The sequence below is a fragment of the Aquarana catesbeiana genome, linkage group LG03, assembly GCF_042186555.1.
Source record: "Aquarana catesbeiana isolate 2022-GZ linkage group LG03, ASM4218655v1, whole genome shotgun sequence".
Lineage (NCBI taxonomy): Eukaryota > Metazoa > Chordata > Amphibia > Anura > Ranidae > Aquarana > Aquarana catesbeiana.
The window spans coordinates 738,737,602-738,765,143 of NC_133326.1; the positions used below are offsets into that span (position 1 = coordinate 738,737,602).

Here is a 27,542-nt window from a genome sequence, read left to right on the forward strand (position 1 = left end):
ATGGACTCCCATCCCCCAACCCTTCGCTCACCGAGGTAGAGGAGGCCAAAGAGGGAGGAGAGGGGGAAGAAATGATAAAAATGAAGATAATGCAGATTTCAATCGGCCGTATCCTCAGAAGACTTCTGGGGCTCCCTACTAATAATTATTATACAAATAATGATAATAGGGATCATTATAGACCACATCCTATTAACCACTTCAGCCCCGGACCATTTGACTGGCCAATGACCAGAGCGTGTTTTGCGATTCGGCACTGCGTCGCTTTAACTGACAATTGCGCGGTCGTGCGGCGTGGCTCCCAAACAAAATTGACGTCCTTTTTTTCCCACAAATGGATCTTTTTATTTGGTGGTATTTTATCATCGCTGCGTTTTTTTTTTTTGCGCTATAAACAAAAAAAGAGCGACAATTTTGAAAAAAAAACACAATATTTTTTACATTTTGCTATAATAAATATCCCCAAAGAATATATAAAAAAACATTTTTTCCTCAGTTTAGGACGATACGTATTCTTCTACAGATTTTTGGTAAAAAAATCGCAATAAGCGTTTATTGATTGGTTTGCGCAAAAGTTATAGTGTCTACAAAATAAGGGATAGATTTATACCATTTTTATTATTATATTTTTTTTTTACTAGTAATGGCGGCGATCATCGATTTTTATCGTGACTGCGACATTATGGCGGACACATCGGACACTCTTGGCACTATTTTGGGACCATTCACATTTATACAGCGACCAGTGCGATTAAAAATGCATTGATTACTGTGTAAATGTGACTGGCAGTGAAGGGGTTAACCACTAGGGGGCGCTGTAGGGGTTAAGTGTGTCCTAGGGGAGTGATTCTAACTGTGGGTTGGGAGGGGCTACTAGTGAAATGACACCAATCACCGCTCCCGATTACAGTGAGCTGTGATCAGTGTCCTGTCACTAGGCAGAACGGGGAGAGGCTTGTTTACATTTCTTCCTCTCCGTGAGACAATCGCAGGTATCTCCGCGGACATCGAGTCCGTGGGACCCGCAATCACACTCACGGAGGTCGCAGCGGGCAGGCGCGCCCACAAACCGCTTCTTAAAGGGCAACGCACAGGTACGTTACTCTTCCTGTACATGCCCTTGTGCCTGACGTATATCGGTGTGAGCCGGTCGGCAAGCGGTTAATATTATTGAACAACCGTAAAGTAACCCATTGACTCGGTTAAATTGATGATAGGCAACTCCTATCCTCATATTGATTAGTGGTTCCAAATTAATAATAACTACTGCAGTAGGGAACAGACACAAAAGATACGCTCAGCATCTTTCCAAATTACTGTTCTGCTTTATTATGACGCAATTGAAGGTTTTTATGCACATGATTACGTAGGTATCACATTAATATTACAATTGTACGTTTATGGTAACAAGGGGCGTAACATAGGCAGACTAATTCTAATCAGGACTCAAAAGAATGTAAACATTTACTGAAAACATTATTAGTGCCGTGTGCACAGTGAGGACAGTGTGCAATACATACAAAATACAATACAATTATATACAGAACTTACACATTTCCATTACACCATGGCCCAATCAACATCAGTATTATGATGATAGAGAACAATGGAGTCATGCCTTCATCCTAAAAAGAAAAAATAATAACTTCTGAACTTGCAATATCAACATTGCCCACTAGATGGCACTCTTAACAAAGGACTATTGATGGGTAGTGTTCTATGGTTAATAGACATTTCCTGTCATATCACTAGCCCACTTCCTATTACAACTCTTTCATCTTTTCCGTGAGGACGACTGCATGGAGCTAAACTTACACTACATGTTCAGAGGAAATCCTAATCCTTCTGAGGTAAGGGGACCAGATTTTTAAAATTAAATCCGGGAACTTTTTTTTTTTATTGGCAAATGGTAAACTATTTTATAAGTATATTTTCCTCAAATGATCTATGCAGTGTATGTATTATGTGTTTATGGAATGTTTGTATGATATATACGTTATTTCTCACAATATCCTCAATGAGATAAAAAAAAAAAAGATACTTAGAATTTTTTTTGGGATATGACTACCAAATGTCACGACGATAAGATAGAGAAAAAACTTGCAGGGGGGATGGGGTGCGCTACCTGTGTGTGTGACCAGAAAGTGCGTGTGACCAGAAAGTGGGCGTGGTCAGCAAGTGGAGGTTTTTTTTCATGGCGTACATTGGTGATCAGTATGTCCTGGCCTCTCTATACCTATAAAAAAGCCAACAAATGCAGCACAGCCCTCCACTTCCTTTATACAATTCTAAATATGGACTTATAAGTGCGATGATAGAACCTATAAAATAATATCCAGTGCAAATCAACCCAATGTATTGCAATATAGTAGTGATGGTGTCACCCCCTCTCTGTAAAAGGGAAGAAATATTGCAGAGCTTCAATGTGCAAATAGTGATGAAACCCCCGATATATAATCATAATGTACAATTGATGTACATTATATTATAATTATATATCGGGGGTTTCACCACTATTTAAACATTGCAGCTCTGCAATATTTCTTACCTTTTTACAGAGAGAGGGTGACACCATCACTACTATATTCTAATACACTGGGTTGATTTACATCTCTGTTATTATTGTATGTTGGGGGTTTCATCATTATTTGAACATTGGAGCTCTGCAATTTTCTCAAATATTTTTGCAGAGGGGGTGACACCATCACGACTAGATTGCAATACATTAGTTGATTTGCACTGGATATTCATTTATAGGTTTTATTATTGCACTTATAAGTCCATTTGTAGAGTTGTATAGGTGAAGTGTAGGGCAGAGCTGCATTTTTTGCTTTTTATTGATTTGCGTTAGATGAGGGAATCAGCTAACAAGATTCTCTTATTGCTTTTGAGATTTTTTTTTAGTTGCATGGTACTTTTACTTTATTTCTTATGTCCTCTGTATACTGGTAACCACTGGTCCTGCATATTGGTGGTCAGTGTCCCCCCTGTATGTTGGTGGTTGTACGCGCAGGGTGCAGGAGGATGCTAGGTGCAGGGTGGAGGAGGGTGCAGGGTGGAGGAGGGTGCAGGGTGGAGGAGGGTGCTATGTGCAGGAGGATGCTATGTGCAGGAGGATGCTACGTACAAGGTGCAGGAAGATGCTATGTGCAGGAGGATGCTACGTGCAGGAGGATGCTACGTGCAGGAGGATGCTATGTGCAGGAGGATGTTTCCATGTGCGGGGTGCAGGAGGATGCTACGTGCAGGAGGATGCTACGTGTGGGGTGCAAGAGGATGCTACGTGCAGGAGGATGCTACGTGCGGGGTGCAGGAGGATGCTATGTGCAGGAGGATGCTACGTGCAGGGTGCAGGAGGATGCTAGGTGCAGGAGGATGCTAGGTGCAGGAGGATGCTAGGTGCAGGGTGCAGGAGCATGCTATGTGCAGGGTTCAGGAGGATGCTACATGCAGGAGGATGCTGGGTGCAGGAGGATGCTGGGTGCAGGAGGATGCTGGGTGCAGGAGGATGCTACGTTCAGGGTGCAGGAGGATGCTACATGCAGGAGGATGCTACATGCAGGAGGATGCTACGTGCAGGGTGCAGGAGGATGCTACATGCAGGAGGATGCTACGTGCAGGGTGCAGGAGGATGCTACATGCAGGAGGATGCTACGTGCAGGGTGCAGGAGGATGCTACATGCAGGAGGATGCTACGTGCAGGAGGATGCTAGGTTCAGGGTGCAGGAGGGTGCAGGAGGATGCTGGGTGCAGGAGGATGCTGGGTGCAGGAGGATGCTGGGTGCAGGAGGATGCTAGGTGCAGGGTGCAGGAGGATGCTGGGTGCAGGAGGATGCTACGTTCAGGGTGCAGGAGGATGCTACTTGCAGGAGGATGCTAAGTGCAGGGTGCAGGAGGATGCTAAGTGCAGGGTGCAGGAGGATGCTAAGTGCAGGAGTACATAGTGCAAGGTTCAGGAGTGTATTACGTACATAGTGCAAGGTTCAGGAGTGTGTTGTACAGAGTGCTGCGCCCCCCACCCCAGATTTCAGTTGAGTCCCCCCAAAGTCCCAACAGAATAGACATCTAATTTGTAAACTCTGCTGCCTCTCTGTATAGAAGCAGCCCCATCCATCTCCTTATTGGCTAGTTGCTGCTGTTCTGTGTGGCAATCCTCTACCTGACACGTCGGTATGCTCTCCAGCAAGCAGCAGTGCGTATGCCCTGTTCTCACCCAATCTTCAAAAGCTAACGGCACATCTCCTGGCCTGGGCACCGTGGCACTACTGTTCCCCAGACTCTTCACACTCTCCCAGCATAGGCTGCAAACCTACCACTCTCCCTCCCAGTCCTGCTGCCCCGTTTCACTACTTTTTTGAGGTGGTTCTGCCCCACTAAACTGGCGGTCCTCTCCACTGTACTCTGCCATGTTTTTAGAAGCTAAGAACCTATGCCTACCTCTCCCTCATCTCCGCCCTCCAGAACTGCTGCTACATCTCCTGGCACAGATGTCCCTGCACTGTGCTCCTCCCTCCAGGATTAAAGGATTAGTTTACCTCTATGGAGAAATGAATAAATGCTCAGATTTTTTCAGAAAAAAATGTGTATTTTTTCCCAGCAGGGGCCTGGAAAGCCTTGCACTCACGATCAGTAAATCATGCATGCAATGGGGGCTGTTGTGACATGTCCTCCGGCTTTCAGCCCATACCACTAATTGAAAGCCAGAATACATCAGACAGGCTAGATCTGGCCCTGCCCCTTCCTCCTGCCTTCTACATAATGGCAGGTGAGGCAAACTAAAATGTCCATGTTGCGCCCGTAGAAGAGAGGGTGCAGTGTTAGGGAATGAAAGACTGGAATTTTAAAAATACAACAAGTGGCTGAGGATTTGGATTGTAAAAAAAAAATTCAGGAATTAAAAAATAAATAAATAAAAACACACACCTTACATACGGAGGTGGATGTGGCATCACTCCGATACTGCATCTGTCCCCCGCTGGCTCCACACTGAGAACTGAATGACCAAACACAGCTGATCACTCCCCCCCACTATGAGCAGAGAGCTGTGACTGTCAGTCACTCTCTGCTCTGCCCCTCCAATGCTCACTGCATAGGGTTCCCACGTGTCCCGGATTGTCCCTTATTTCAGATTTTTGTCCCGTGTCCCGGGCACCCCTATTCTGGGACAATACAGTGTCCTGGAATGAAAAAAAAACACACCGCCGGCACCAGTCCGACTCCACCACCCTTCTAATCATTATACACTGTGCAATGCCCCGTACACACGGTCGGATTTTCTGCCGGAAAAAATGTGTGATAGGACCTTGTTGTCGGAAATTCCGACCATGTGTGGGCTCCATCACACATTTTCCATCGGATTTTCCGACACACTAAGTTTGAGAGCAGGCTATAAAATTTTCCGACAACAAAATCCGTTGTCAGAAATTCCGATCGTGTGTACACAAATCCAACGCACAAATGCCACGCATGCTCATAAAGAGATGAAAGCTATTGGCTACTGCCCCGTTTATAGTCCCGACGTACGTGTTTTACGTCACCGCGTTCAGAATGAACTTTGTGTGACCGTGTGTATGCAAGACTAGTTTGAGCCAACATCCGTCTGAAAAAATCCTAGGATTTTGTTGTCGGAATGTCGGATCAATGTCCGATCGTGTGTATGGGGCATAACAGTAACACACACATCATATGCCTAACTGGTTGCTAGGCTAGGGCCGCCCGCCCCGTGTCTACAACCAGTGACATCAACTGACACCGTCCGTCACGTGGGCAGTCAGTGCAGTGGGCACCCACACCCTACGGGATACGGCTGAGCAGCGCGCCTCAGAGAGAGAGAGAGAAGCCGCTAGTCTGGCCCAGGCAGCCACACTTACTAGCCTGGCCCAGGCAGCCACACTTACTAGCCTGGCCCAGGCAGCCACACTTACTAGCCTGTACCCAGTCAGTACCAGTCCCTGGGCCGCCGACTACTCCAGCAGCCGGTGCAGCAGCACATTGCCAGCGGCGCAGCCTGACTCCGAGCTGCCCGACTTCAACTTCTCCAGTCTCCACAGTTCAACTTCTCTCCTGAGCCTCGTCCGAGTCCTCCCTTCCTCCCGCCCACGAGGTCTGTGAGTTTGCCACCCGCCAGACAAACTTGACAAAATTCCAGGTTCGTGTAACTTACATTTCTTTGTTACAGTGAGCAATGCATCCTCCCTCTCCGTTCTGCTGCTGCCCCCCCCCCCCCTCAGATCTGCTGCTGTCCCCCACTCCCCTCAGATCTGTTGCTGTCCCCCACTCCCCCTCAGATCTGCTGCTGTCCCCCACTCCCCCTCAGATCTGCTGCTGTCCGTCCCCACACTCCCCCTCTGATCTGCTGCTGCTGTCCGTCCCCACACTCCCCCTCTGATCTGCTGCTGCTGTCCGTCCCCACACTCCCCCTCAGATCTGGCAAAATTGGCAAAAAAAAAGTATCAAAAACCATCTTTTTTGGGCGGGGGGGGGGGGTGTCCCTGAATGGTAGTTTGGAAATGTGGTCACCCTATCACTGCAGTTCTGGGCTGTGGAGGGGGCGGGAGCTCAGTTTTTTTTTTTTTTTCCAAAATTGACGTTTATTGTTCATATAAGTTGAAATACACAAAATCGGTACATAAGAACAATGTTGAGGGAGTAGGTCAACATGTTGATACAGAGTATGACGTACAGCTGTCAAATATGTTCCAAAAGCAATGTACATTTATGTAAAGCAAGTTTAAGTAAGAAGAAATCACGAACATATAACCAATAATCAAAACTCAACAGGGGCATTGAGCCCTTTATTTAACTAAGTGGATGAGTCCTCATCACGGATTCCTTGTTTGGTAAGTATATTGTCTGTATCTCACATCTTGACATGTTCTAAGGAGCCTATTAGAATCTCTGTGAAATTCTAAATCTTGCATGGCGGCTCCGCATTGTCCGTGTATTTGGGGATCATCGGCCAATGGAAAGTATGGTGGCGGTAGCTCGAGTGTGTGGATTCATTGCTAGAGAGTCAAAGATGGGAGACATTTATTTGGGGTTGTAGTAGGACTGTGTGAGGGTGTCAACGATCATTTGCTTACTTTCACTTGACGTCTCAATAGCCGTCAGGTTTGTGGTCTACGGACCACTAGCAAACCATGAGAAGGGATTATCTGGCAGGCAAAATTCTTAAGCAGGTTGAGACGTGAAGATTGTGAGTTTGGGATTAAGTGGAGATGGGGAGAGGGTCTGGAGTGGGAGGAGGTATTGTGATTTCTAGGAGTGCATAACAACCCTATCTGTTATAGGGAGATATTTAAGCCAGATGGTAGGGGGGGTGGGGGAGTAGAGAGTGATAGTTGTGAAAGGTGGACTATTTCTTCTTCTCCTCTTAATGGGCCTCTTTAGCCAGAGCCTATCCTTGAGAGAGTATATGTGCATATGTCGTCTGAAAGTGTTGCCAACAAGACCAGATTTTCCTGAAATGAGTGGGTGTGTCTTTGGATTGGTGTATTATTTCCTCCATTTCTGCCATTTTAGATATACGTTTGAGCCAAGCAGCGGTGGTAGGGGGCTTGGAGGATTTCATAGAATTGGGATGCACATCTTTGCAGCGTTTAATAGATGTAGTGCAAGGGAACGATGATAAGTTCTTTTTGGGATAGAGGAGTGGTGGAGAAGCATTTGTGCAGGGGTAAATTCTATCTGGTAGGTGGTGATGTTGGTTGTGATGCGTTGGACTTCTTTCCAGAAAAGTTGGGTAATTGGGCATGTCCACCATATGTGTAATAGAGAGCCATCTCCATCAGACCATCTCCAACAGTTAGAGGGTATGGTGGGGGGGATTTTGTGTAGTTTGGTAGGAGTTTTGTACCTCCCTGCATCGGCGTCATTCCTCCACACCGTGCACGTGACGTCCGTCACGTCGCCGGCGTTGTCTTTACATCCTGTGCGGACACGTGGACGGCGGCGTCCCCAGCAGCTGTGGGCGGCGAGTGCCGCTGCGCTGGAGGAGGCCTCGATTCGCCCGGTGTCTGCACTGTCTGACGCTGGGGGGAGTTTCCCTGTTGGGGGGAGGGGTGGCTAGGTGTACATAGGGGCCGCCATTTCTTTGCTGGGTTACCATCAGGCAGCACATCCATCACTGGGCAGATTACATGTGGCCATTATCTACTACCTAGTAAGAGGGTATTATATGCCTACATTTTTTCACATTTACTTTGGGATTGGGGGCTCTTGTTAGCCCAGGAGCATACCTTTTTATATATATATATATATTTATCATTACCACAGACTCACCCCTCTCATCTCAATAGCAGTGTGGATATATGACTCTATGGGGACTCCCTTGTGTGCGCCTGGCATTTTCTCTCTCTCCCCCTGTCTTGAGTGCCCCCCCTCAGCTCCCGGACCTGACTCAGTCGGTGGCCTGTGACTATGGAACCCATGGTGGTCACACTCTCTGGTCAAGTGAGTATACATCTGGGATCTGTGGCTTTTCAGCCTCTCCTATATGCATACCCCATTTTTTCCTCATGCACTATTATTTTTTATTATTTGGACTTTTTGTTTTTCTTGCTTTTTAGATGTTGGTGCTTAATTGCCCCTGAAGAGTGTTTGATACACGAAACGCGTCGGGCTTACCACATGCACCATATCTTTTATTGAGTGTTATACAGCAATGTTGTGACCCTGTGCATTTTATGGATGTTGTAATCTTTTAACCATTTCTTGCCCTGCATCATTGGGGTTTTGTCACTTACTTTCACCATGTATATATGCAAGTACCAATGATGGTTTTATGTATATTTTGGAACTACACTGTGCCACCTGACTATTGTCAATCAATAAATGGTTTGTTACACAGTGACTGATCCCTTGGCCTTTTTTGCACACCTCACTCAAAGTCCCACTTCTCCCGTTTCTAGTATGCATAGGGATAGAGACCTATGTCTCATTCAAAGTCCCAACCTATTCCAGTAAACACTTAGAGAAGACTTTAAAATGTCAAAAATCACCCTAGCAGGCACATCACTTGACCACTTCCCGACCGGTGCACGCTGATGTACGTCGGCAGAATGGCACGGCTGGGCAAATGGGCGTACAGGTAAGTCCCATTGATTTTCCCACCGTGCCGTTGCGTGCGCGCCAGCTGGGAGCTCTGTGAGTCGGGTCGCGGGTCCCGCGAACCCGATCGAGTCTGCGGGGATACCCGCGATCGCCTCATGGAGAGTATGAACGGGGAGATGCTCATGTAAACAGAATCTCCCCGTTCTGCCTGGTGACAGTGTCATTGATCTCTGCTCCCTGTGATCGGGAGCAGAGATCAGTGACGTGTCACAGCTAGCCCATCCCCCTACAGTTAGAAAACACTCCCTAGTACTGACTTAACCCCTCTCCGCCCCCTAGTGGTTAACCCCTTCTCTGCCAGTGTCATTTACACAGGAATCAGTGCATTTTTATAGCACTGATCGCTGTATAAATGACAAAAATGTGTAAAAAATGTCCGATGTGTCCCCCATAATGTCGCAGTCACAATATAAAATTGTGGCTGATCGCCGCCATTACTAGTAAAAAAAAAATTATTAATAATAATGCCATAAAACTATCCCCTATTTTGTAGACGCTATAACTTTTGCGCAAACCAATCAATAAACGCTTATTGCAATTTTTTTTTTTTTTTAAATATAGAGAAGAATATGTATCGGCCTAAACTGAGGAAAAAAATGTTTTTTAATTCTTTTTGGGGATATTTATTATAGTAAAAAGTAAAAAATAATGCCTTTTTTTCAAAATTGTTGCTATTTTTTTGTTTATAGCGCAAAAAATAAAAAACGCAGAGGTGATCAAATACCACCAAAAGAAAGCTCTATTTCTGGGGAAAAAAAGGACATCAATTTTGTTTGGGAACAACGTCGCACGACCGCGCAATTGTCAGTTAAAGCGACGCAGTGCCGAATCGCAAAAAGCGCTCTGGTCAGGAAGGGGGTAAAATCTTCCGGTGCTGAAGTGGTTAACCTAAGGCCCCTTTCACACTGGGGCGGTTTGCAGGAGCTATTGCGCTAATAATAGCGCCTGCAAACCGACCCAAAACAGCCGCTGCTGTCTCTCCAGTGTGGAAGCCCCCCGAGGGCTTTCACACTGGAGCGGTGCGCTAGCAGGACGGGTAAAAAAGTCCTGCTAGCAGCATCTTCGGAGCGGTGAAGGAGCGGAGTGTATACACCGCTTCTCCACCGCCTCTGCCTATTGAAATCATTGTGACAGCGCGGCTATACTGCCAGCAAAGCGCTTCTGCAGAGGCGCTTTGCGGTGGTTTTTAACCCTTTCTCGGCCGCTAGCGGGGGGTAAAACAGACCCCGCTAGCGGCCGAATACCGAAGGTAAAGCGCCGCTTACAGTGTGAAATGGGCCTAAGAAAGTGATAAACAACGCAGTGGTGATATATTGTAGTGATGTGTTTTATTTTATGTCTGAAGCCATGATATTATGGACCCTCTTAGTGAATGAGAGAGAGAAATACTGTAGGCAGCTGCAGGAAAGTATAGTGAAAGTCTTTCACAACATTTAAAGCCATGAGAAGGGAAGAGAAACTCCTTAGAGAGCTGACTCATCGGTTGCTAAGGACACCACGGCCGGCTTCCCGCCCCTCTCCTTAACAACCAGCTTACATTGCGCCCTGATTGAACAAAGCTTTGTCCACAGAATACATTGTGCAGCTCTCAGTGCATTGAAGGGTGTTTGGCAGAAATAATACCCGATGAAAATCCTGCAAATTCAGGTGTTCAGTGAACCGTTCGCCCCAACCTTTGCGAGATGCTTGCGATAACTTACCGCATGATGTCATGCGTTATTTTCCAATATATAATACATGTGCGTTTATAATGAGAGTTTCTTTGTGAATTGCACTTATTTTTTTTTCTAACCTTGTGAGATATATTGCAGTATACTCGGATGTGGTAACTTATCACTTAGTGGATTGTGCCCTGTGTCTTGTGTCTAGTAGCCAGGAGTTTCCCCGATTTCTTGTTTTGGGCACAATAGCGGATCTTTAGGGACGGAAGGTATTTATCATTCTGCTGGACCATCAACCCTCTGAGTTCAGTACGGAGTTCATCAAGGAAGTGACCACAGTAACATCTGGGGAGGTTTTGTTTTTGACTTCCAGATTGTGGATATTAGTCAAAAGTTTGGGGCCCCATCGAATGGGTCATGCTGGGTCGATGATGTCACAAAGTGGATGGGGCCACCCTGTGATGTCATTTGGTGGCCCCACCCCTTAAGTATTTAGGAATTGTCAGATGGTGGAGCCTCTTTTTTTTGGATGGTGTTGGCAGTGTACGGTGTGATTGATGCTGGATCTACACTGGGGGGCTTTCTTTTGGTTTTTGTTTCTTTTTAACTACTTAACGACCTCCCACTGCAGTTGTACTGCGGCAGGTCAGCTCTCCTGCGTGAACCGCCATCATTGTATGTTGGCTCACGCAGGCGCTGTTGTGGGCATGCCCACGGGTTGGGTGGACTCGATGTCCACTGGTGACCCGCGGTCTCGGTGAGGAGAGGCAGAATGGGGATCTGCCTTTGTAAACAAGATGATCCCCATTCTGACAGGGGATATGTCAGATATATTTTTCCCAGTGATCTCTGTCATGTCCCAGGCAGCCCATCCCCCTATGGTTAGAACACGCTGAGAGAATACAGTTAACCCCTAGATCGCCCCCTAGTGTTAACCCCTTGCCTGCCAGTGTCATTTTTACATTGATCAGTGCATTTTTTTAGCTCTGATCAATGTTACAATGTCACTGGTCCCCAAAAAGTATAATTTGGCATCAGATTTGTCCGCCACAATGACGCAGTCCCACTAAAAATCGCAGATCGCCGCCATAACAAGTAAAAACAAAAAAATTAAAAGTCCCTAAATCTTTCCCCCTTTTTGTAGATGCAATAACTTTTCCGCAAACCAATTAATAGACGCCTATTGCGATTTTTTTATTTTTATTTTTTAACCAAACATATGTAGAAGAATATATATCGGCCTAAACTGATGAAGAAATTATTATTTTTGGATATCTGTTATAGCAAGAAGTAAAAAAAAAACCTTTTTTTTAAAAAAAATTGTTGTTCTTTGTTTATAGCACAAAATAAAAACCGTAGAGGTGATCAAATACCACCAAAAGAAAGCTCTATTTGTGGTGAATAAAAAGGACGTCAATTTTGTTTGGGTTGGTCATTGCACAACCGCGCAATTGTCAGTTAAAGTAACGCAGTGTCGTATCACAAAAAATGGCCTGGTCATTAACCGGTTCAATACAGGGCTTTTTCACCCCCTTCCTTCCCAGACCAATTTTTAGTTTTCAGTGCTGTCGCCCTTTAAATGATAATTGCACGGTCGTGCGACGTTGTACCCAAACAAAATTGACGTCCTTTTTTCCCCACAAATAGAGCTTTCTTTTGGTGGCATTTGATCACCTCTGCAGTTTTTATTTTTTGCGCTATAAACAAAAGAAGAGCAACAATTTTGAAAAAAACACAATATTTTATACTTTTTGCTATAATAAATATCCCAATTTAAAAAAAAAAAATTTTCCTCAGTTTAGGCTGATAGGTATTCTTCTCATATTTTTGGTAAAAAAAATCGCAATAAGTGTATATTGATTGGTTTGCGCAAAAGTTATAGCGTCTACAAAATACGGGATAGATTTATGGCATTTTTAAAAAAAATATATTATTTTTTTTTACTAGTAATGGCGGCTATCTGCGATTTTTTTCTTGACTGTGACACTATGGTGGACACATTGGACACTTTTGACACATTTTTGGGACCATTCACATTTATATGCGCGCGCCCCCTAGACGGCCGGGAATCCCAGGACATCATATGACGGCCACCCAGGATGGGAGATCCCATCTGTGGCCGTCATTTGACTATGGCCTGGTATTGAAGTGGTTAAGGGGGCAAATTCTTCCGGTCCTGCTCACTTGTCCCTCCCCTTTCCTGACCGGCTGGGCTGCATGCTCGGATAAGGGTCTGATATGGATTGGGCACGCCGTTTTTTTACATTTTTTAAATGCTGGCATTGTTTTGTTTACATTCAGCTGTCAGCGGGGAATTCTGCTGACAGCTGATGAGTCATCGGTTGTTAAGGACGTGGCAGCCACCTGCTCCTTAGCAGACAAAATGCAAACAAAAAACACATTAAAAAAAGCATCAAAAACACGTGTTCAACAAATGCAAAATGCAATGGAAAACTGTATCAAACTCAACCACATAGATGTGACCTGAGCCTTATGCCCTGTACACACGGTCAGACATTGATCGGATATTGATCGGACATTGATCGGACATTCCGACAACAAAATCCATGGATTTTTTCCGACGGATGTTGCCTCAAACTTGTCTTGCATGCACATGGTCGCACAAAGTTGTCGGAAAATCTGATCGTTCTGAATGCGGTGACATGAAACACGTACATCGGGACTATAAAGGGGGCAGTAGCCAATAGCTTTCATCTCTTAATTTATTCTGAGCATGCGTGGCACTTTGTGCGTCGGATTTGTGTACACACGGTCGGAATTTCCGACAACGGATTTTGTTGTCGGAAAATTTTATATCCTGCTCTCAAACTTTGCTTGTCGGAAATTCCTATGGAAAATGTGTGATGGAGCCCACACACGGTCAGAATTTCCGACAACAAGGTCCTATCACACATTTTCCATTGGAAAATCCGACCGTGTGTACGGGGCATATGTCTTGTAAAAGCTCCAGCCTATAACAAAAATGTCTGGTTTGACAAACGATGGAAAACTCAGAGCAATCGGTATAATAATAACAAATTGTAATAATATAATGTATTTGTTATGACATGCTACACCTTTACATGTCCATATTGGACACCGTGTAATCTTCTATTGTTCTATACTTTCTTTTATTTCAGGTCTTACTCTATTAATCTTTGATATGTTCTTTCCTTTGTTACCCTGATTACTTCCCTTACTGATAATCTGCTAAGTATACATCACAACATGTTTGTCTGTAATTCCTTCATCTATAATCTTCTTCTCATTGAGGTTTGTGAATATGGAAGTGATACACAAGAGACGTGTACTGAACGCTTTCCTTCTTCCTTCTCCTACATGACTTTCTTCTTATGTCACACTTTGTTACCGGACTCTTTTCTATTTCTTTTCCTGGACTTGTAAAAATAGTAAAAAGATGTGACCCCCGCGCTCATGGTGAAGATGAAAAATGAGGAGCTGCATCCTCTATCAATAAATTCACCCCTAAGGTAAATCTAGAAGAAATGTGAAAAAGAGGGGATAGGTATGGCTCTGCTCTTATTAAGAGGTGACCTACAACCTCTAAATACTTGAGGGGTGTGTGTCACGGGCGCATTTAATGCAAAAAGTGACAATAAAAGTGCAGAAAATAAATATTTGTATATTCACAAAAATCCACAAAAAAATCCTACTGTGTAAACTTCCTAGCCGCTTATATATAATGCATATTGTTATGTTCAATAAAATAAAATAAACACAATCCTGTGCAAAACCTGCAATTCAAAGTGACATTTCTGTGCAAAATCCAACATATATGACTGGTGTGAATTGTTGCTGTGAAACTGGGCTCAGAAATATGTATATACTGTCCTTAAACCCTGGTGTATAAAAAAAGTCCAATAATAAAGTGACAATGTGCTCCTTCAAATTGTTCTGTGCTTCTTGGAGCCCCATAAGAAAAGCACTTACCACTATTATTCACCCCACAAGGAGGTATTTCACCTTCACAGTATGAACCACTGTGCAGCCTGTGGAGTGGGAGGAAACTTCCTGTAAAAATGTCTAATATAAAAATAAATCACCTTTATACCGGTGTTGTGTGAGGACCATTATAACACATTGTCTGCTGGATTAAATGTGTCCTTGTAACTAATTGATCTGTATGCAAACTTTCCTTTCACAGCCGACATAACATTTGTAACCTGTGGTTCATCAGAAGGTTATTCTTCATATCTCCTTCAGAATTCATATCAATATTTATCATTTAATATCAGAAAAACCTGACATATCAGTATACTGTACAGTATAGTCTGATCTGAAGGACACACACAGATCCCACCCATTAAAGTGTACTGTACACCTTTCCCTGACAAAGTGGCCACTAAAGAGCCACGCAATGTGTTGTTTGTGTTTTAACCTGTTTTTATGATGAATAAATACCGACCTTCCTGAAGAATCCTCTTGGAAGCATCTTATTAGTGAATGGAGGTCTCTGCTGACCAAACATGGCTTCCATTTTGGGGTCTTCTCCTTTTTATCACCTGACCTCTCTGTAGACATCTTACTGGCTGATACTTTGGTGCTGATTAGTACCAGTCTTGGCTATGAATGGAACAGATTTCTGAAGGTGACACCTAGAAATACGAGTCTGTATAAATTGTGGCCCTAAACAGGGTAGGATTCCTTTGTGACCCCCGATATACCAACTAGATGAATGCCGGGTAGAAGGTTCTGACTGACCCTCATAGTTATGGGTTGTAAATGACAGAAATCCATCCAATTCTAATGCCTCGTACACATGATCGGATTTTCCGACAACAAAACCGTGGATTTTTTTCCGAAGAATGTCGGCTCAAACTTGTCTTGCATACACACGGTCACACAAATGTTGTCGGAAATTCTGAATGTGAAGAACGCGGTGACGTAAAACACGTACAACAAGCCGAGAAAATGAAGTTCAATAGCCAGTGCGGCTCTTCTGCTTGATTCTGAGCATGCGTGGAACTTTGTGCGTTGGACTTGTGTACACACACTCAGAAGTGCCAACAACAAAGTTTGTTCTCAAACATTTGTGTGCGGAAATTCCAACAGCAAATGTCCGATGGAGCATACACACAGTCAGACTTTCCGACAACAAGCTCACATCGAACATTTCCCTTAGAAATTCTGACGGTGTGTACGCGGCATTATACTTTATAATTGGAAAACCAGTTAGCCAAATGTTATCCACAGAAGGGAACAAATCCTCCTTATTGGTTCCATTCATCACACTACAAATGAGTTTATTATTGTTTGTGCTCCTTCCAGGTGATGTCATCTCGGGTCATCTCCTGATGTCATGGCGACCTCTTCCTCATCATCCTCCTCACCACAAGGTATGACTGCTGATCCTGACAATCCTTTCCAATGTTTTCCTCCATCTCACATCTCCAGAGATTGGAATTAGATGATAGGACATTTTATGTCTCCGTAGTCTGGACATTTCCTGTAGACATCTGGTCAGTCCACCCATTAGAAGAGTTCAGGAGCTTTCATAAATTCCACCATCACATTCATGTGTCTTCAGATTTTATTTATCATTGATGGAAATGATCTTCTGAGATGGTCCAGTGATCCATAATGACTGGAGGACCCCAAATTTTATGGCTATTTGTGTAGTGGTTGGGGGAATCCTTTGTCTATAATCCTAAGGAGAAAACATCCCCGTGTCACATAACACATACTGCTGGGGGATTTGGGGGTAATCAGAGTTCTTAGTTCACACTGATCAGACACATCAGTATTCAGGGGGGAAGGTTATTTAAAGGTTTTATATTTTTATTTTAGTTTACTATGAAACAATCAATAAACATGATGTTTAAAATGATCATCCATACATATACATTAGGAGGTCTGTATATAAAATAATTACTATGAGTTTGTGTCATTTGTACAGTCATCACTAATAATCCCCGTAATTTGTCTAATAGGTTTACTTCCTATGATCATCAGCTCATAATACATTATTTTCTAGAAATACCTCAACAAGTAAGATATGGCATTATGACCACTAGATGGAGCTGATGATCAAAGGAAATAAACATATTAGACACATTATAGGGATGATTCACAAAGGTGATTTTTTTATATAAATAGCCCCCCTAGGTGTTTGCCCCCAATATTAATCCATCTGAGAGGTATCTTATCACTATGGAGGCAATCATATGAAATTACCACAGGGAATCCAATCCCTCCATAGGATAATGTACATATAGACATATAGGGGGATCATTTCCTTTCCTTTCTATATGCTCTTTATAGCATTGCTGGCTGCCAGTACAGACTTATCTGCTGTCATGTGTCAGAAATCCTCCAATCAGGATGAATGTTTATGGTTTCTTATTGTTCTCTCTGCAGGGTCGGCTCCTGGTGTCCTGGGAAAGAGGAAACAAACCCCCGGGGATCTTATCATATATTCTCTGGAGGATCTGAAAGGAAGTGACTTCAAGAGATTTAGGAACAAATTGTCTGATTTCTCCTGTGGAGATAAACGTCCCATCCCCCGAGGAAGACTAGAAAATGCAGACTGGATCACCACCAAGGACATCCTGATAGACACATATGGAGAAGAAGGGGCTCTGGATGTCACCAATCATGTCTTTACACTGATCGATCTGATGGGACCCGCAAATGACCTCCAGGAGAGGAGAGCACAAAATGGTGAGTTCCCATCAATAATGACCATTTCCTACCAATTCCTGATCAATATCTGTGTGAGGAAGAACTAGGAATGTCATCCAGGGAAAGCCAGTGACCAATCAGGAGCTTCCAACTGGACAAACCCCTTCCCACTGACAGTACGCATTTATGGGGCCCCACAAAAAGGGCTTTATTCTGGGGGCCAATTATCTGCGTACCCCTCTTTGTGCTGGGAGAGTGCTGCACAGAGACTAGGATCCCACCAAGAGCCCCGGGGATCGTACTAACGATCAGGACCTGGGACTCCCGGTTCCCTGTCACATGATTGCTGTGATAGCCTCTAAATGCCAGTCATTGTAATAACACTGTGTAAGTCACTGTAAGTCACTAAGTGACTAGTAAGTCACTGTGCAGCTCACCCCTGTGTTTTCTTTCTTTTCTAAATGGAGAGAAAGATACATTGTATACATACAGGATTCATTACATAATACATTGTATACATACAGGATATATTATATAATACATTGTATACATACAGGATCCATTATATAATACATTGTATACATACAGGATCCATTATATAATACATTGTATACATACAGGATATATTATATAATACATTGTATACATACAGGATATATTATATAATACATGGTATACATACAGGATCCATTATATAATACATTGTATACATAGAGGATACATTATATAATACATTGTATACACAGAGGATACATTATATAATACATTGTATACATAGAGGATATCTTATATAATACATTGTATACATGCAGGATCCATTATATAATACATTGTAGACATACAGGATATATTATATCATACATTGTATACATACAGGATATATTATATCATACATTGTGTTCTTTCTAATAAAGAAAAAAATAGCTAGATCAAAGTTTGATCCAGGTCAGTGCCAGATTTAGTTTTAGGGTCAAAGGTTAGAGGTCATGTTAGGGGTCAGGGTTATTGTATTTTAGGTAGGTTTATTTTTAACCACTTAGGGACTGAGCCCCTTTCTTAAATTTGGTGTTTACAAGTTAAAAACTGTTTTTTTTTTTTTTGCTAGTGTAAAAGGGAAGCAGAGTAACACTTCTCCAAGATGCCGGCAGTCAGTCACCATAACACAATGACATCACTCAGCATGCCGAGCAGAGCAATACAATCACAGCCACTTGTCTATTATACAGAACCTCCATATTTATAGCTGTATTCCTAGGAGACCCTCATGATTGTTGCTCGGGGTTCTGACCCTTGTGCCCCATGCATCCACCTGAACCTCCATCAGAAAGAGGAGTCAAGGCTCCAGATTCTAGGTGTGTGCCTGTAAACCTGCATAGAGAATTGGGGGCTTTTCTGATCCCCCCACCATGGTCACATGTCACTGCAATGTGTTGAGATGTTACCAGGCAGACAAAGACACTCCCCATCACCTGGAGGAGGAGAGACTCCAATCTACAGAGGGTTGGTGGGATGATGGTGTCTGGGAAGATCTGCTACACTAATAACTCTCTTAGTTATTATTTTATACATTTCAGAGGTTTGTCAGGACTAATCACTTCCCTAATCTTATTTCCAGCCAAACTGAAGAAGATGATATATGACAACATATTATCAGGTTAGTAGGATATCCACATTTCATATGAAATCTCTTCTGGATGAACATTTTGTTTTATTGTAATCTGGATCAGTGGTGGAACTACCAGGGTCAGGGCCGTCTTTACTATTGATTGGACCCTGGGCAACCTTTTCTTGGGGGCCCCCACATGCAGTTTTGCTCTCCACCTGCTCTGAGACATACAATAAGCAGGTGCAAAACAGACACCCTGTACAAGGAGAGAGGGCAGCTGCAAAATAAATACAGCTAGACTTAAAATCAGTTTACTGAATCAGATCAGGCAGCTATTGCGATTGGTTGCCAGAAGTTACAGTGTATCATTACCGCTCACTGACTGGTTGCTAGAGGTTTTAGCACACATTACGGCTCACTGATTAGTTGCTAGAGGTTACAGCACATGATTTCTGCTTGTTGATTGGCTGCTAGAGATTACTGTGGATATGACCTCAGGGGGGCATGATATACATATCAATGCCACCGGCCGCCGCTATTTACATATGAATGCCACCACTATTTACATATGAATGCCGGTAATTTACATGTAAACACAGGGCCTGCAGGTGAGTCATCTGTACACAACAAAAGGGCAGAGCTGGGCAGCATTAGTAGCAGCACTTCACACTGAGATATCGGGACACAGCACAGGACTTAAACTTCAAGGGACAAGGGAATTTAAACTGGGATAGTTGGCAAGTATGAGGCAGCTGCTTTGGGTCCCACAACAATGACAGGGCCCAGGGCAGCTGCCCCTTTTGCCCTGCCTTAAAAACGGCCCTGACCAGGGTCGCAAAGGTCGCCCTGGCATTTTGCCATTGTAGGGGGGCCAAGATGGCAGGAAGGGGTCCCACTGCAGAACATGAGCTCAGTTCACACTGCTGTGATCCCAAAATTGTGCAACTTGCTTGCAATTTCCTGGTGACTTGTTTGTGATTTTGTGATTTAACATTGTAGTCTATGGCACTCAAATTGCACCAAAGACACAGAGAAGTATTCCAGGAACCTTTTTATTTGTTGCTGCAACTTGAGCCGCATTGATTAGGACAGCACCCATTGAAAATAATGTGTTTTGACTTGTCATGTGACTTTGTGTTGCAAGTCACATGATAAGTCGCAGCAGTCTGAACAAGGGCTTTTAAAGGACCCCATGACAGGAACAAGTGGAAAGGGCCCCTGCCTCAGAGGGAAGAGGCCCAGTCTTGGAGGGGAGGGCCCTGGGAACAGAGGAAAGGACACCAGTAGTCAGGGGGACTCTTCATGGCTTCTTGCACAGGAGCCCTGAATGTTCTAGTTACTCCTCTGATCTGGATGATGTGTCCATAGTTTTCCACAGTCCTCCTGTATTTCATGGGATATCTTCTATTAGGGTCCATTCTTTGGGTTTATGGTTAGAATACAATATTCCCAGCTCTGTCTTATAAATACTATTTCATGTATGTATGAGGAATAAAATATTCTCCTTTCTCTCATAAAGACTTCAGTAAGGAACACAGAGAGTCTATGAAAAAGAAGTTCCAGAGGATTCCAGAGTATAATTCCCGTATGGGGGAGGCTGTTCATCTACATGAAATATTCACCAAGTTATTGATGATAAACGGACCCCAGAATAAAGAGGAAAAAGAACAAGAACTAAAGAGTTTAGGAAGAAAACATCTACAGATCATGGAGAAAAGATCCCCAACCACAATCCAGGCCCTCTTTGACGCTGATAAAGGTGGGTTCATCCCTGAGATTGTGGTGTTACAAGGACCTGCTGGGATTGGAAAAACAATGACCTCCAAGAAGATCATGCTGGACTGGGCCTCTGGGGATCTCTACCAAGACAAGTTTGATTTTGTGTTTTATCTGAGCTGTAGAGAAATCAACACCATCCCTGAAAACATAAGCCTTGTGGGACTTTTATCCAGAACCTGCAGACTTTGTTCAGATGACCTGGTGTCTATTCTGGAGGATCCTGGAAGTCAGAGAAAACTTCTTACCATAGTTGATGGGTTTGATGAACTGAGGTGGACTCTGGAGGAGAAATCTGAGGGTTGTCTTGATATTTCTATGGAAAACCACAAAGAAATAATTCTCCAAAGCTTGCTCAGGAGACATGTTCTCCCACAATCTTCACTGATCATCACCACAAGGTCACTGGCCATGAAGAAACTTAACACATTCATCGATGATTCTCGCAATGTGGAAATCCAGGGATTTACAAGGGCCGATCGAGAGGAATATGTCCATAAATTCTTTGGAAATAAAGAAGATGCAGACAAGGTTCTCAGTATAATAAAAGACAATGACGTTGTGTACACCATGTGTGCCGTCCCCATCAAATGCTGGATTGTCTGCACTGTAATGAAACAAGAAATAAGAAAAGATTTGGATGCAATTCGGTGTCATACAACGACTTCAATTTACCTTCTCTACCTGGAGGTTTTACTAACCCATCACAGCAAGAAGGAGCAGTCTGTACACCGGAAACAAACCTGTCTGAAGAAGCTGTGTGCTCTGGCCAATGAGGGAGTTCTGAACCAACAAATCTTATTTGAGAAGAAAGATCTAGAAAGACATGGACTTTCTCTGTCTGAGGTGGAGTCTGTATTTCTGGATGAGAACATCTTCCATTGGGATGTCCGCAACCAAACCTGCTACAGCTTCATCCACCTGAGTGTACAGGAGTTCTTTGCTGCTCTCTATTATGTGATGGATGATGGGTCTGGGTCTATGGAAGGTACTTTCCTCCCGGAGATCTGTAAAGAGAGATCACTCAATAACTTCAGTTCAGATTCCTCACATTTAGCATTATCTGTACAATTCCTGTTTGGTCTCTTAAATGAAAATCAGGTGAAGATATTCTCAGAGATCACAGGAATCACCATCTCACTCCGAGCCAAACCTGCAATCATAGAATGGGCCGTGAAGGACAGCAGACCTGCAATGATAGAATGGGCCATGAAGGGCAGCAGCCAGACTTTCCCTACTCAGGCCATCTTCTGTCTATATGAGACTCAAGATGAGGACTTCATTAGGAGAGTCATGTCTGGTTGTACAGATTTGGAGCTGTGGGGCTCAGATACTGATCACTTGTGGATGGACAGGAATTATTCCAAGCAGCTGAACTATTGCTTGAAGACTTTGAAGAGAGAAAGTTTTCAGTCTTTATATTTTATATATCTCACTGTGGGTCCAGAGTGCCAGAAACTTCTCTCTCCATTCCTACACAGGAGTCAGGAGGTCGGGTAAGTGAGTGTGAGGATATCCTAACTGAATTCAGAGAATGGGCAGGAACCTGCATACAGTATAACGGTGATTATCAGACATGTTCTCCATCTACCACACTTGTTAGAAGTCCTGGGAACTCACACTTTTCTCAGCCCTAAGCCCTGGTTCACACTACAGCAATTTCCCAGCGACATTCTGATGACATGTAAAGTTGCAGGTCAGGTGAAAACACACAGATTTTATTGGGTGTTGTCTTAATTGCTGCGATTTGAGTCACTGCAACAAAAGAAAATACTTCCTGCACTACTTTTAGGTGATTCTTGTGCTGCACGACTCCCATAGACTTCAATGTAAAATCACCAGAAAGTCGCACATTTGTCTGAATCTTATAGACTTTTCTGCGACTTCTGAGGCTTCTTTACCCCTCACCTGTCCTCCCTGGTCATCCTTGCTGCCTAAAATCTTCCTCCCAACACATCCCAGTCACACCTGAGCGTAGCGGAAACGCACATTCCCACTTCCATTATTTGTGTATTTTTCATGTGTAAGCACACATTGTGTATAGGGAGCCCATTCACTGGAATGTTCTGCCCTACATGCAACAAACACCCCAAAGTAGATCAAGAATCTTCTCAGTCATGGAGCGTCATGCATCTTGGCAGCAAAACATGCGTCTGATAACTGTGATTGGGGTGTCATTAACAATTAGCCGACATTCATATCTGCGTGTTTCCGAATACGAGGCAACCCACATAGAAAATGTGCGCTTTCTCATACGTCTAAAAAATGCACAGCAACGCACGCCACACATGCGCAGATGTAAATGAATGGTAACACAAAAGCAATGCTCCTTGTTGTGCGTTTTTGAAACTTACAGCAAAGCGCATGTATTCTTGCCATCTGCCATGCATTCAAAATGTACAGAAGCAAATGAATAATAACACAAGTGTGACGCACATTGTCGCACATTTATGAAACGCACAGCAAAGCATGGATTTTCTTGCAGGTTGCTGTGCAGTTGGAAATGTACAGATGTAAATGAATGGAAACGTATTTACAACTGACGGCAAGCTGCAAGAAAACACATGCTTCTCTGCGTGTTTTGTGTGGCAATGCGCACCACACTTGTGTTACCATTCATCTGCATCTTCATGTTTTTGAACGCACGCCAACCCGTAAGAAAACGCATGCTTTGCTTTGCTGTGCATTTTGAAGATGTGCGACAACACATGTTGCACTTACGATATCATTCATTGGCGTCTGAACATTTCTGAATGAATGACAACCTGAAGGAAAACGCATGCTTTGCCACGCGTTTTGGAAACATGCATCGTGCTCGCCTTGCCATTTTTGCAGTACAAGCGTGATGCGCGGTCGCAGTGCATTTCTGAAACGTGCGGCAAAGCACACAATTTCTGTGCGGTTGATGTGCATTCAGAATCATGCAGATGTAAATGCAGCCTGATTGTTAATGACGCCCCAATCACGGTTATCAGACGCATGTTTTGTCATGTGATAAAACACGCTATAAACACGGATCATCAAAGTCACATAGGAATGCTTCTCAGTAAAGTCACTTTGAAGTCACACCTGGTCGCCGGGAAGTTGTAGAGCAAAGTCAAGCTGGAAGTCGCTGCGACTTTCATGTTGTGCTGTGTGAACCAGAGCTAAATGGTGGTTCCCACATATCACCTTCTACCAATCACATCATTTACATCATATTAACCCTTTCCCTGCCCCCAATTATACCATTTATCACACAGAACATTTGGAGGGAAAGCTTCGTGTTCAGAGATCGGGGGGAGGGAAATAATGTCAGGGGTGTGACATCATCATCCCAACATTGGAGGAGCCAATTGTCTGCAGAAGTGGGCGGAGATGGGAATGTCTGGACTGCATTTTATATCTGGAACCAAAGTGGTGTTCCAGGATTTTCCAGAAGCTGAATGGAGACCCCTGTGTAGGAAGGCCGGAGACCCCGTATACATATCAGGGGCCTCCTTTTAAGTTTTGTCTGGAGTGTGACTTCAAAGACCACTCATAGCCACCAATGAGAAGTCCTCATCAGGTCCAGTATGAGACTGTAGAGCCAGAGGGAAGGCAGCCATGTGGAAGGGAAATGTTGGGTGTTACATTGTTATTCTTGGTGTCAGAGGTCATACATTCTTGGTGCTAATTATTATCTCATTATTGCCTTTTAGATTTCAGTATTGTAATATTTCCAGTAAAGATTGTCGGGGAGAGGACAAAGCAGAAGAAGAAGATTCCCCCTCTTCAGGATATATAATGGAGTGTGATTCTCTTTCCTTTCTGATGAACCCGGAGAGTAAAATTCAGTACTTATGGTAAGAGAAATGTGTGATCTGCAGTGATGGGGAAATGTGACGTCTTGTGATTGTTCCCGTCTCTCAGTGTTTCCTTCTATCTCTGGGTGTCCTCCATCCTCACCCATGTAGAATCTTCCATCACCTGTCCTCTTCTCATGTCTTCTCCTCTCTCTGAGGGAATCTTTCTCTTTGTAATCTCATCCATGGGATTTGGGATTCCCCTTATAGTAGAACAGTGACCAGGCTATGTACATATGGAATGACCATCCATATTCCTAACAAGCAGAGGCGGCTCTCTAATTAGGCGAAATAGGCGGTGGCCTCAGGCCTCGCAGTCACAGGGGCCTCGCACAGCTGGCTAGTTTACCTAATTAGAGAGCCGCCTCTTCCAGCAGCAGAGATCTCCGCCATCACACAGTCCCGTATCCCCTCGCTTTGCTATAGGGAGAGATACGGGCTGCGGGTGAGACGTGTGATCGGAGCTCACATACATCTCCGGATCACAGACAGGGAGAGACGCTGACAGATCTCCCCCCTCCCCCTGCTGCCCGCACAGCCAGACAGAAGAGGAGAGAGAGCTTCTGCTCCTCCTCCCGTCCTCTCCTCCTGTGTCTGCCCCGCCCACTCTCCTCGGCAGTGTTCTCTGTTCTGCCTCAGAGAAGGGGATGTGTGGGCGGGAAGATTCAAGCTGAAGCCCAGCAAACAGAAAAGGACAAGGGGAGTCTGACCATCAATCCATCCATCCAGTCCCTTCTGCCTCCCAGTGAGTACACTGATGTAGGGGATGCTCTTCCTTCCCTTCTTCCTCCATCCCCCTCGCTTTCTTTCTTTCTTTCTTTCTTTCTTTCTTTCTTTCTTTCTTTCTTTCTTTCTTTCTTTCTTTCTTTCTTTCTTTCTTTCTTTCTTTCCTTCCATCTTTCTTTCTCTCTTTTTCTCCTTCCTTCCTTCCTTCCTTCCTTCCTTCCTTCCTTCCTTCCTTCCTTCCTTCCTTCCTTCCTTCCTTCCTTCCTTCCTTCCTTTCTTCTCCACCCATCCCCCTTTATTTCTCTCTTTGTGACAGCCTACCAGAATAGGTAGGATCTGTGAGAGCAGCTTCCCTGTGCAGCTCTGCTTGAGGAAAATATATCTTTATTATGCCCACTTACCTACCCCCTGTACTGTCCACTCCCCTATACTGTACCCTCCTAATACAGTTCATTTTCATCCCTTGAATTATTTTTCCCATTATGGGAGTGAGTGGGGCCTCATGTCTAAGTTTTGCCTAAGGCCTCACAAAGTCTAGAGCCGCCTCTGCTAACAAGCAGGAAATAGGATGGAATAGACCCCCTTAGGACTCGCTCACACGTCTGATGATTATGTAGAAGGAAGCAATGCTCAGTAACACTTCTATGACATTTATGATGTGTCTTCATTGTGTTTATGAAGCTCTGAAAACACTAGAAGAATGCTGGAGAAATGTCCGGGGGAGGGGTTACTCTTCTAGTGGGAGGAGCCTAAAGGGGAAGTGATGTAGAGGAAATGATCTCCTCTGATATGTGGATTTCAGATATATTACAATAATTCTATAAAATGAAAACCAGCCGCCATGTCATCATACTCACTATCGCTCTCCTGCCCCCTGGAGGACAGATTTCCCGGTCTGAGGATAATACCCGCTTGGTGACTTGTTACCAGATCTGTTTTATTTGTATGTGTCACAATAGCTGGGATACTCAGGTCATTAATAGTTTATTAATAATAACATGTAATATATCCTCACATAGAATCACAATATATCCATGTAAGAATGCACAGAGCGGCCGGCGACCCTCCTCTCCTTCATAACAGTATAGCAGCGGCTCTCCTAGAGTATCTGACAGGCGTGATGATGTCTCCACCTTACACGTTACGTCCTAGGCGGAGCTTCATCATGTATATTTGTGTTGTTTGTTTAAAATGTGTAAATATTAACACTGTTAGGTTTAGGGAGTCTCACTTCTAGAGCTGCACAGCTATCTTTATATCTATCCTGTAAGGGAGGTGTCACTGCACATCACCAATCATAAGTGGCCGACCACAAAGTAGGTTTTTTTGCATGTAAATAGTCTGCTAAAGTTTGGGTGGTCTCACTCATCATGCTGCAATATTGAACACTTTGAGAATATCTTACTTATAGTGTTTTCTTTCTAACATTGTAATATTCCTGTATAATTGTGCTGAAACACGTGTGGATTGTTTAAATATTTGAAATAAAAATCCTATTTTTAGTTTTAGGGAGTCTCACTTGTAGTGCTGCACAGTTCTCTTTCTATGTATTTGGTGTTGGATTTTGTGGATGAATCCTTCTGTGTTCAGCTGATTAGTATATATAATTATAAGAGGTTTTTGGCTGTGCAGTGACACATTTCCTGCCTGGCACTGTCAGTATTGCCGGCTGGTTGGTGATTTTGCCGGCACACAGAAGCTATTGGAGTTACCACACGGCTATTCTGTACAACTAGAAGTGACCGGAGCTGCTCTGTCCTACTTCTCTATTATTTCCCAGTGCATTCTGGGATACCGGAGCCTCCGCTGTCTGTCCTCCAATGCCCAGCGATTATTGGACATCACCATGAAATGAATGGAGGTGACTGACAAGCGTGGATGTCTCATGACAGCGACATGCGGCTTCATTTATAACACAACACAACGCTACCGCTCCTGTGTGACCAGCACTGTGTGCCGCCATTGTAATATTCATGGCAGGCATGGAAGGCAGTTATCAGGCTTTAGAAATGCTGAATAAATGTCACATCATCACATGGTACTGACACACGTGTGACCGAGACCTCACAGACCTCTGTAGCTACAGACACCACGGATCAATTCATCCCAAATTTTCACACAATATCCAGTGAGGTCCCTCCGGTGGGTTTCAGCAATCTGCTCCCGCCTCCCCTCCCCCGAGTCATTCAGTTATGA

At 44.0% G+C, this 27,542-nt stretch overlaps 1 protein-coding gene across 1 annotated transcript in view; it reads left to right on the plus strand.

The window, feature by feature from the left end:
• Positions 1-1,723: 1,723 nt before the first annotated feature.
• LOC141133865 (NACHT, LRR and PYD domains-containing protein 3-like) overlaps positions 1,724-27,542 on the plus strand; it is a 78,791-nt gene continuing 52,972 nt past the window's right edge. The window contains exons 1-6 of the mRNA XM_073623449.1: positions 1,724-1,850; positions 16,062-16,129; positions 17,151-17,453; positions 19,030-19,068; positions 20,540-22,292; positions 24,477-24,620. Of these exons, the coding sequence (XP_073479550.1) occupies positions 16,093-16,129; positions 17,151-17,453; positions 19,030-19,068; positions 20,540-22,292; positions 24,477-24,620 (2,276 nt within the window). The 5' untranslated portion in view covers positions 1,724-1,850; positions 16,062-16,092. The remainder of the gene's footprint in view (positions 1,851-16,061; positions 16,130-17,150; positions 17,454-19,029; positions 19,069-20,539; positions 22,293-24,476; positions 24,621-27,542) is intronic.